Source organism: Triticum urartu, unplaced genomic scaffold (assembly GCF_003073215.2).
Source record: "Triticum urartu cultivar G1812 unplaced genomic scaffold, Tu2.1 TuUngrouped_contig_9017, whole genome shotgun sequence".
NCBI lineage: Eukaryota > Viridiplantae > Streptophyta > Magnoliopsida > Poales > Poaceae > Triticum > Triticum urartu.
Window position 1 is genome coordinate 1,215 of NW_024120024.1, and position 11,713 is coordinate 12,927.

Here is an 11,713-nt window from a genome sequence, read left to right on the forward strand (position 1 = left end):
ATTATTTATATTAAATAAAGCAAAAATAGTATTATTCTGTCTGTTTTCTGAATTATCCATGCAATAAAAAATATCCTGAAAATAAAAGTTCTCCAAATGCCCTGAAATTTAAATATGATTTTTTCTATAATATTTGAGAATATCTGGCACTGAGAACACAGCAGGGGGAGCAGCCACGTGCCCACGAGGGTGGAGGGCGTGCCCACCCCCCTAGGCGTGCCCCCTGCCTCGTGGACCCCATGTGGGTCCCCTCCACTTATTCCAGCCACCACACACTCCTTCTTCCTCCCCAAAAAAATCACTAACCAGCTCAAACCCGAGTTCTTGCTCATCTTGCTGCCATTTTCGATCTCCTTGCTCAAAGCTCCATTCACAAAACTGCTTTGGGGAATTGTTCTTTGGTATGTGACTCCTCCAATGGTCCAATTAATTTTTGTTCTAGTGCTTTATTTATTGCAAATTTTTGCTGCTTAGGTGACCCTGTTCTTAAGCTTGCATGTCAAATTTATATGGTCAAAAGTAGTTTTAATGCATGATATAGCCTCTAGACACTTGTAGGAGTAGTTGCTATCAATTTTGTTGAGTTTGGTTCACTTTTATTTTTGAGTTACTAAAAATTTCAGAAATTTTTCAGAGGAAGAAATATGTTTAGGAAAATGTACCAAGGTAGTTCCTCAAGGAAGCAAGGACCCAGGCCCGCAATATGCGAGCCGGACAATGAACTACCAAGAGATTCTCAAATGCGGCCTTGTGAATGGCCGTTAGAAGACTTCATGGTTCGAGCAGGAATCAAGGATGAATTTGACGCATATGTGCGTAATGCTGATCTTGAGAGCTTCGTGGCAGATAAGTAACGTCAGTACCTCTACTTAACGGATTCATTCGTGAGAAGGTTTAAATTATCATCATCACACAATTCTCGAACTGTCCTGTTTGGTCTTTATGATAAATCTTATACCATGGACCTAGAAGATTTTAACACTGCTTGTAAACTCCCACAGTGGGATAATGTTAGTGAACCTCGCAAATCTGAATATAAAGACTTTCTTGCTAGTATAATTGTGGGGGAATCTAGGGAAATCACACAAGCTATCATAGGGAGCATTCATTTTTCTGCCATACATTATTTTGCTCTCTTCATAGGTAGATGCATAAATGGTAAGGATGAGGCATGTCACATGTGTGTTCCTGATCTTAGTGCTCTCAAGATTGCTGTGTTAGGAGATAGACAATATAACATGGGGGCCATTGTTGCACGTAGGTTGCATAATAATAGTATTGATGGAGATTTCTTTAGTGGAATTTATGCAACCCATTTAGCTGATCTTCTTGAGATACCCATTCGTGGAGATGATATTGAGTTGCCTCCTGCTTATTTAGATTATAATGCCATGGTTCGTCATCAGTTTGTTGAGAGGAACAATCAGTTCCTCCAGTACCGACTAATCTTTGACAGACGACGCACCTATCACGTCGCTCTCCCTACTCCCGCTTTCTTTGACTTTCAGGCAAAAGGGAGATATGTTATAACCAGGGAGGAGGCGGCCGAGTACGAGAGGAGAGCAGAGGCAGCTCGCCTCCAAGCTGCAGCTCATCAGGCAATTGCCGCGGCATCTCAGTACGACCCCAGCTACAACTTTGATCCATGGGCATAGACCAACTTAGGCCAAAAGCCTAAGCTTGAGAGAGTACGTATTTCTCACCGACATTACATTCATGTTCACACACTCATGCCAGTTGTCGGTGCTCATACTTTTTCATTGTATCATCCATGCTAATTTATTTTTTAAAGCTCTCTTCTTGCGTGTTTGAAAAACCTTAAGAAAAAAACAAAAAAAATAACTGTAGCTTTCAGCTAGTTTATTTTCCATGCCTGTAGTAGTAGAAATTAAAAGGAAAACCCAAAAAGATTTCTCGTTCTTCTTTTGCTTGTTGGGAGCTTTCCCGTGTAAATAGTTTTATTTCTTTTCTTTCTTTGGGGGTCGAGAGGAGAAGACCATGATTAAAATGTTGAGTGGCTCGTATATGCATTATTGCTGATCTAACAAAGAGCCCATATTACCTTGTCTTCTCTCTTGAATTGAATGCTTGCAGATTCCAGCTTAGTCCAATGCACGTGCACTATTATTATTATTATCCATACCGTTTGGTCGTGCAAGTGAAAGGCAATAATGATGATTATATGATGAACTGATTGAGATGAGAAAAGCTGGTATGAACTCGACCTCTCTTATTTTTGTAAATATGATTAGTTCGTCCTTTCTGATTCAGCCTGTTATGAAAGAAACATATTTGCAATGAAAATTAGAGATTGTAATTGCTTATGCCATGCTTAATTAGCGAGGAGTTTAAAATGGTTTACCTTGCGTGCCAACATGCTATTAAAGTGGTTGTGATGTGGTATGATAGGGTGGTATCCCCTTTTGAACGATTCGAGTGGCTTGACTTGGCACATGTTCACGCATGTAGTTGAAACAAAATCAACATAGACTCTATGATATTTATGTTCATGGTGCATTATATCCTACTCATGCTTGCATTCGGTGTTGATTAATTTTAATGCATGTTCATGACTGTTGTCGCTCTCTAGCTAGTCGCTTCCCCGTCTTTTTCTAGCCTTCACTTGTACTAAGTGGGAATACTGCTTGTGCATCCAATTCCATAAACCCCAAAGTTATTCCATATGAGTCCACAATACCTATCTATATACGGTATCTACCTGTCGTTCCAAGTAAACTTGTATGTGCCAAACTCTAAACCTTCAAACAAACATTCTGTTTTGTATGCTCGAATAGTTCATGTATCAACTAGGGCTGTATGTATCCTCCATGCTAGGCGGGTTATTCTCAAGAGGAGTGGACTCCGCTCCTCATTCACGAGAAAATGGCTGGTCACCGGGATGCTCAGTCCCAGGCTCAAATCAAATCAAAATAATTGCAAATAAAACTCCCCCAGGATTGTTGTTAGTTGGAGGCACCCGTTGTTTAGGGAAAGCCATGGATTGATGCTTGTTGGTGGTGGGGGAGTATAAACTTTACCATTCTGCTTGGGAACCGCCTATAATGTATGTAGCATGGAAGATATCGAGATCTCTCGATTGTTATGTTGACAATGAAAGTATACCGCTCAAAATATTATTCATATCTATTTCAAAATCGAGCTCTGGCACCTCTACAAATCCCTGCTCCCCTATACGAAGGGCTTATCCATTTACTTTTATGTTGAGTCATCATCCTCTTATTAAAAAGTACCAGTTGGAGAGCACCGCTGTCATTTGCATCCATTACTGTTAGTTTACATTGAGTATGATCGTGACTGTATCTCTTTTACCATGAATTACAATGTCTAGTCAGTCCTTAATCTTTAAAGGTGCTCTGCATTTATGTTTTGCGGTCACAGAAAGGGCTAGCGAGATACCATCTTATTATATCATATCATGATTGTTTTGAGAAAGTGTTGTCATTCGAGATTTGTTATTATTGCTCGCTAGCTGATTATGCCATTGATATGAGTAAACATGAGACCTAAATGTTATTGTGAATATGATTAGTTCATAATCTTTGCTGAAAACTTGAATGCTGGCTCTACATATTTACAACAACAAGAGCAAACAGAGTTTGTAATTTTTTTTCTTTATCACTTTTAGTTTATCAACTGAATTGTTTGAGGACAAGCAAATGTTTAAGCTTGGGGGAGTTGATACGTCTCCATCGTATCTACTTTTCCAAACACTTTTGCCCTTATTTTGGACTCTAACTTGCATGATTTGAATGGAACTAACCCAGACTGACGCTGTTTTCAGCAGAATTGCCATGATGTTATTTTTGTGCAGGAATAAAAGTTCTCGGAATAACCTGAAAATCAACGGAGATTATTTTTGGAATTTAAAACAAAACAGAAGCTAGCCAACTCGCTGCCACGGTGATCCCTTGATGTTATGCATTTGCGACCGTTGGATCATCCTCGTTCTGAGCCTGGGCCGTCAGATCTTTACCTTCGGTAAATCTAATATTCACCTGTTGGTAAGTTTCTTTAGAGTATGACTGGTGGGATCGTTTCTGGCATCTATCGGCTGGGTGAAACATCGCGCAGGTGCGAAAGGATTTTGGCCAATCCTCCCCTCGCGCGCGGCGTGCTTCGAGTGGGTCGTGGAACCCTAGACCCCTTTCCCCAATCCCACGGCCACCTCCATCCTCCCGTGCTCCACCCCGAGCGTGCCCGGGCTCCGCCTCCTCCTCCTCCTCCTCCACCATCCCTTCTCTTCTCACTCTTCCTCCTGTCGCAGCCGCCTCCTCTTCTCCCTATCTTCCTCCTCCTCGCCCCACGTGACCCCTCTTGTGCCGCTCGTCTCCACTTCGTTGCCGCCATAGATCGAGGAGGACGGCGCGATGACCACCATGATGCATCGGACATCCCAGATCGACGACGCCATGGAAGCCATGAGAGCTGGCCGAGGAAGAGGGGGCAGGGCCGCAGGCCATGAAGGGCATGGCGGCTGCGGGCGGAAGCAGCATGGGTTGTAGGAGCGGCGGATGTGGGCGGGGTCAGAGGTTGGGGAAGACTCGTCGGCTGGGCGACAGCAAGCTTCGGTGAGTGCAAGCATGCGTTTCTAGAAGCGTCCTCTCCTACAAGGCAGGCAAGGACGACGTCGTCGCCCTCGCAGGTCCTCCTCCCATCCCTTTTGCTCCCCCTCCCCTGCCTTCTCACCTTGCTTTTGAGTCCGACGCAATGTAAGACAGCCCGCAGGGAAGCTCAAGCTGGAGGCGATGAAATCCCTCTCTTGTGCCAGAATCTAACTTCTTATCTGTGCAGTGTTCTTTTGCTTCTATGTACTGTACCATGGTTGTGCTCTGACCAGATCGTTCCCATTTGTTTTACAGGTTCTACGATCTGTTTCATCTCTTTTCTTCTCGTTAAGGTTAGCTGCTCTATTTCCTAGGTACACGTGTATTATCGTTTATGTGGGTGCTATCATGGTACTTCGTCTGCTGATCATTTTAATGTTCTGGATCTGGGGTGTGGCTGCAGGAGAGGGGAGGCGGCCAATGACAGGGAGAAGGAGCAGGCCGTCGACGAGTGCAAGCAGAAGGGTAAGATGTGTATTTTTTCATATTTTTACAGATGATCTTGCTGTTTTGCAACATGTATTGCATTTCCAGGGATTATCCTTTTGCTTATTTAGTATTTCCTATGTTCTCTGAAGATTAATTTTGGCCCATACAGTTTCCGGTGACTGGAAGTCTGAAACTGATGACAGGGCATATTGTTTTGGTTATGAGTGGTTGGAGATATTGTGACTTGATGTCCCTGGAGCAGTCAGACCCTTCCAAGATAGGTGAGCCTGATTTCTTCTGCAATTCTTCCACCACAGTACATGAAAAGGAATATGTTCTACCTATCGGCACCATTTCTTGTGGAGGATTGGTGCTTCCCCTTTATTTTGTCACACTTTGGTGTCCTTGAGTTCAGAATAGATTCACCTTTGTTCTGATTATGCGCACAGGTCGAGCGACGGCGAGCACATCCGACGGCAACACACCAAGGTGAGATTCACCCGTTCTTTCTCTCCCCATGCCGCCTCCTCCCTTCGGCCCTGATTCATCGGCGCGTGCAGACACCTTTCCTTCTTTGACTTCTCCCCTCTTTTTCGTAAAAGCAAAAAAGAAGCAGGAGCAAAACGAAAGTGAGCACCATAGAAAGGATGATTATAAGCAAGCGACAAGAACAAGCCAATGGGCATGGCATTTTATGAAAAATGAGCAGAGGCAATGTAATATTGTATTAGTCGAGACTTGAGGGTACTGTCTAAACAAAATGTATACAGTTGGCAAAGAATTTAATGTACATACATAGTACATTATGTGATGTATAATGTTCAATTGGCCTCCCAATCATAGTATGGATATTTTCAATATGGGTGGCATTCAGGCTTAGTTAGTTTCCTCTCATTCTTGGCATCAGATGACATCCATAGGTGGGATCCATTTTCATATTAGTATATAGCCCTACTATTTAAATGCACCGGATTTATGTCGTCATGGATATATATTATTGGTCTTTTGGCCAATATATATGTAAATGCATCGTTACCAACTGCTAGAAAAAAGTTTGTATTCAGCATGGTCAATCTAAATAGATGAGCGATGGAGATGGATATTTCTATGCTTTTTTAGAAGATGCTCTGAAGTTAATTGTTTGTGATGCTTATTTGTAATGCGTTTTTTGAAATAAAATTGGTTCTTCGTTGTGATTTTTTAGACCTAGGTTCGTACATTATTGATGCGTGCATTGCTTATGAAGAACACAGCCGCAGCTGATGTATTCATGTGTCGTCCCTTCATATGGTACTATATTTAAATGTTCCTGGCCACTGCAGCTGCTACTTATCAACTTATAAACATTTGGTTTGCTCATGTGTCTTAGAACAACTTTTTTAGCACCTGTATGTGAAATAACAAGCGTGGCGTTCTCATTTATAGGACATTTATTATTTTCACTTTCATGCTAGAATGACTTTTGTTGTGCTATTTAAAACAACCGTGTTGATCTCAATAACACAGGGATACATAGAGCTAGCCAGTGCAAGCTTCTGGTTTGGTTGCTGTAAACATACTAAGGTCCCTACCATATGTGAGAAGAAGGAAATGTTGGTGTTAGCTGATGCACCACTTTCCTTTCATGATGTTATAGTTTGAACGGTTGCTCATGGGTTTGTCTCGTGCAGAGACTAGGCGTGGGACTGGTGCTTGGTAGCAGCAGCGATTCCTTCAGGCATTTCGATTCCAGTAACCACAAGTTGTAGGGAAGATGTATGTTTCCTACAAAGGGTTTGAGTTTGAGAGGCACAGAAGAAGTTACAAGTGTTGCAGCTTATTTGGCTTTATAGTGACATGTATCGACAAACAATTGTTATATTCAGTATGCTAGGTTGTGTCCTATTTATCATGCAGATTCTATATTAGGTGCTCGATAGAGGTAACAAAAGCTAACAGAGATCAGAATATATTTTACTTATATTTTTGTCTTTCTTTTAGTTCTGTGTAGTCTTTATTTACCATGTAATGATTAGTTTGAATGCTTATAGTGGTGATACTTTCCCTATAAATTTGTTGGGTAGATTATAATTCCGTTACTTGATTTAGGACAGTATATGGTTCTATGATACAGGATTTAGAGGAACATATACGGGATTTAGTTTTTCAGGTCACACTTGTCCCATATTCTGTTACTTTCCCTATTGATTTTAGCTTGCAATTGAGTAAGATGCAGGTTGGGAATTCTCCCTTGTGTGTCAGAATCTGAAGTATTTGACCATTTGGGTTCACTTCTATCATGTGTTGTATCCTTCCTCTATTTTAAGATTTACTAGGCACATGCAGGTTAGTTGTTGTTTCAAACATGTCAATGAAAGGTAGTAATGTTAAAATTGGTTCCCCAAGGGCCAAGGTGGTGATGATCACTTTGTGATTCTTTTCCTACTTGTTCTAAAAATGATTCTTCTGGGTGATGTTGATTTAGGTTTTTGTGGTCGTGTCATACACCAATTACCGTCGAGATGGGTAATGGTATGGGAATGGGGCTCCAAGGATGTGAAAATGGTCTGGAAGACAGAGTTAGCAGCGATATGTGTCCTCAAGTAATTTCTTGCCAAAGGTATGCTATAGATACAACCAGCTTCAGAGACATGCCTAGGTAGCTCTCCTATACGGGTTCTTGTTGATCTTTGTTGGTTAAAATATGTGTTGCTGTGACCTTGAGAACATTTTTTTATCTTATTACTGCAGTTTTGTTTTTTCACTCAAACATATAGTGGTTAGGGTTGTTAATCCATACATAGCCGTATTTGTAGGTTGATGTTATCATATCTTTCATTCAATATCTTGTGCAAAGTTACATGCGTATTTTTCTTTCTTTAGGCCGTCCACCCGTTTGATTTCTGGACCCATATTTTAATGGTTCTCTTGCAGGTGATGTGAAGGTTAGCTACTGTGATCAAGGAAATAACATGTATCTGTGTGGTTTGTTCCTGCTGTTGATCGGCCATTGCTGCGTTTAAGGTATGTTGTGCCCGGTGCTACTTAATGCTATATAAAACCTATAGCTGTACATAGAACGCCTTGATATGCAAATAACCCAGTTAAAATAAATGGGTTGCGCCATCTAGCATTACATGACGACATGCCAAACACTTTGCCACCTAGGATAGTCTATATTTGTATTTCATTCAGTTATCTCATATTTCCAGTAAAAAAACTCTTCGCTTTGGGGTTTTGGAATAATCTTCAGGAAGTTGGTGACGAGTTAGTAGAACTTATAGAAATGTCGCTTTCATTAGACAATGACATGCCAAAGACGCCATTGCCTAAGGTAGTCTTTGGACTTAAGCTATCTCATATGTACAATAACAAGATTTGTCACTTCAGTTTTTAGAATAATCAGTTGGTTAAGAATTAGAGCTAAAGTTACGCTCATGAGTAGTATTTGTTGTACAAACATCCAGTTAATTCTTGAGATACAATAGAGACACTATATTAGTACTACTTTAGTCAAATACATTGTCCACTGGTTGTTGTAGTGAAATGTCGCTCTAGCTATTAATTTACAGAATTGTAGAAAATAGCCCCTACGAAATTACAAAGAGCGAGAATAAGGAAGCTGGCAAACTTAGTGCTTCATGGTATTTCAGTAGAAAGGAAATAGAAGAGAATTCTCCGTCTAAGAGGGATGGCATTGATTTAAAGAAAGAGACTTACCTTCGGAAATCGTATTGCACTTATCTACAAGATTTGGGGATGCGGCTCAAAGTGTAAGATATTTTATGTCCTTCTATGCATTTATCGATACTGTAGCCTGTTGGCTGACTGTCCCTTACTTATCCAAAACATTGAGTTCTGCTACTTACCCAACCAGATGTTAAATATTTCAAAATGCGTCTTTATATTGTCATTGTATCGTAATTGCTTCTCCTGATGTGTTTTTGTTTTACACCAGCATATATTTGGTCCAGAGATATTCAATTGTTTGTCTGATAAGATAATATTTTACTTCTTTATGGAGCACTCTTATGGCAAGCACGTTTTTTCTGGATGAACTGCTGGTTGGTTTTTTTCTCCATAAATACGATAAATTATCATATCATATGAAATGTCAAGATATACTGAAAATATGCCCTGTATGATGGTGGTCTGGCATTTTAGAATTGTTTTGGGCAATTCATGTTTGTATGCATTTTTTCTTTTGGCCCTTGAAGGCATCTTTAATAGTTTGCAATTCCGATAGAAATTGCTGTGCTCGTATCTTTAGTTTTTATTACAATTGGTCGATCTACAACGAGTGCGTCTGATTCCAACTCATCAAGGTGAGCTCCCTCTTTTATTCTTCTCAGGTAAGGAGGCATCTGTGTAGGCCCAATCTTTTTGTTTGTTGCTTTGAAGAGTGTTGTCATGTTGTGGAAAGGCAACATGTGCTTGATATGTGGAGTTGGTGTTGAGCCTGGCGGTAGTAGACAGGGAAGGCACCCATCTCACTTGATCTTGAGAGTTGATTCATATCTTTTTTCTTGACCTGATTGAGTTCCTGTATATGCAAGGATAAAGAAGAATGGGCATTGTCGTGGTTGTTGCTTAAGGTGTTGGTCAGGAGCTGATTGCCGGGACTGATGACAAGAACGGAGAGCAGGATGAGTATGTCAACATGATGTTCCTTGATGTTGGCCTTCTTTTATAAAGTTCACATGCAACTCTCCTCCATGGTTAGAAAAAACTAATTTAAACATTTTGTTTCTTTGGTGGTTACTCATTTCTCTTACCATTGTTGTATCAAAACAATTGTATTTTCGTTGATGGCCACTTGGGCTCATTTTTGAGGAGAATGAGATGTGGAATAAACTACTCTGAAATGGTTGGTTCCCTTCAGACAGTTTACTAGCTAACTAATTTTGGCTGCTGGTGCACATGATACAATTGTGCTATGTTGTTTCCATCTTGCATTTTATGTGAGCTTAAACAGACAATCAATTAAACTTTTACTAAGTTCTTACTGTATGTATTTGCTCAAATACAGTTATTGAAAAAATTCAAATATTTTTAGCAAGTACATGGTTTTAAATGGGACTCGGTGCCATTTAGCGCGATGGGCAGTGTTATAGAAATATAATTTTTTGGTGCAACAGTTATACACTTTTTTTTTCAAACTTGGATTTCACAATGTGATACACATTTTCAAAAGAGTATGGTTTAATATATGGGCTTTCTACAATGAGTACTGAATATGTCCTTGCAAAAGAAACTATTTTCACCCACAACATGGCTTTAGCGGGTCTTTGCACCATTTGGCGCAACGGATAAGAAATCGCACTAGTCCGCGGCTGAGGAACCGCCTCTGTCACCCAGCTGAGGAACCGAGAAAGAAAGGAAGGGGATAGACATTTTCCGCTGGATCCGTCCCCTGCCGCTTCATACTCAACTCGGTCCATATGCATTGCTCTATGTGGGTTGGGCTAAATAACATATGAGCTATCCTAATACCTCCTGATCCCTATATCTCTGTATGTGCACAACAAAGACATGTTTTTTTCCTTAGGTTTCTTATCTTTTTCCTTCTTTTTTTCAGGTATGGACTATCATAATACCTCCTAATCCCTATATCTCCGTATATGCACAACAAAGACATGTTTTTTTCTTAGGTTTCTTATCTTTTTCCTTCTTTTTTTTGCAGGAAAAAGATGCACGGTCAAGTTTCTCATCATGATAACCATGTTTTCAAACTTGCTAAAAAAATACAACCATGCCAACTTTACTCTCTCATCATAATGGTCATATTTTCAAACTGAACATATTCATATTATGCAAAGTTTCCCTTTTCCCAGACTATTATTTAACAGCGTAATAAACATGTTTAAAAAATAGCATGATTTAGTTGAAGGTTCTTGCAGCATGAAACTATTTTCATCGACATCATGTCTTCAGCAGGTCTCTGCGCCATTTGGCGCAACGGGTCAACTAGTATATAAAAATACTGGAAGAAGAATCCACATCAGAGGGCCCACACCCTGTCCACGAGGGTGGGGGCGCGCCTACCCCCTGGGCGCGCCCCCTGCCCCGTGGGCCCCCTGACGCTCGACCGACCTAAACTCCAACTCCATATATTCGTGTTCGGGGAGAAAAAATCAGAGAGAAGGATTCATCGCGTTTCAAGATACGGAGCCGCCGCCAAGCCCTAAACTCTCCCGGGAGGGCTGATCTGGAGTCCGTTCGGGGCTCCAGAGAGGGGAATCCGTCGCCATCATCATCATCATCAACCTTCCTCCATCACCAATTTCATGATGCTCACTGCCATGTGTGAGTAATTCCATCATAGGCTTGCTGGACGGTGATGGGTTGGATGAGATTTATCATGTAATCGAGTTAATTTTGTTAGGGTTTGATCCCTAGTATCCACTATGTTCTGAGATTGATGTTGCTATGACTTTGCTATGCTTAATGCTTGTCACTAGCGCCCGAGTGCCATGATTTCAGATCTGAACCTATTATTTTTTCATTAATATATGAGAGTTCTTTATCCTATCTTGCAAGTCAATAGTCACCTACTATGTGTTATGATCCGACAACCCCGAAGTGACAATAATCGGGACCACTCCCGGTGATGACCGTAGTTTGAGGAGTTCATGTATTCACTATGTGTTAATGCTTTGGTCTGGTACTCTATTAAAAGG

The 11,713-nt window shown here is 40.9% G+C and overlaps 1 protein-coding gene across 15 annotated transcripts; it reads left to right on the plus strand.

The window, feature by feature from the left end:
- The first annotated feature begins 4,086 nt into the window (after window positions 1–4,086).
- On the plus strand, window positions 4,087–9,387 carry LOC125532089. Of its 15 annotated transcripts, none has more exons than XR_007293725.1 (8): window positions 4,087–4,589; window positions 4,881–4,939; window positions 5,029–5,090; window positions 5,258–5,335; window positions 5,504–5,543; window positions 7,519–7,653; window positions 7,968–8,057; window positions 8,687–9,387. XR_007293725.1 is itself a non-coding variant. In XM_048696257.1 (7 exons), the coding sequence occupies exons 1-7, from the start codon at window positions 4,533–4,535 to the stop codon at window positions 7,969–7,971; spliced, it is 435 nt and encodes a 144-aa protein (XP_048552214.1). In that variant the 5' UTR covers window positions 4,087–4,532; the 3' UTR covers window positions 7,972–9,387. The 15 variants fall into 15 exon arrangements, 8 of the variants coding, with proteins under 8 accessions (XP_048552214.1, XP_048552216.1, XP_048552215.1 ...); XR_007293726.1 differs by having other exon boundaries at window positions 8,690–9,387; XM_048696257.1 differs by having other exon boundaries at window positions 7,968–9,387.
- The last annotated feature ends 2,326 nt before the right edge of the window (window positions 9,388–11,713 follow it).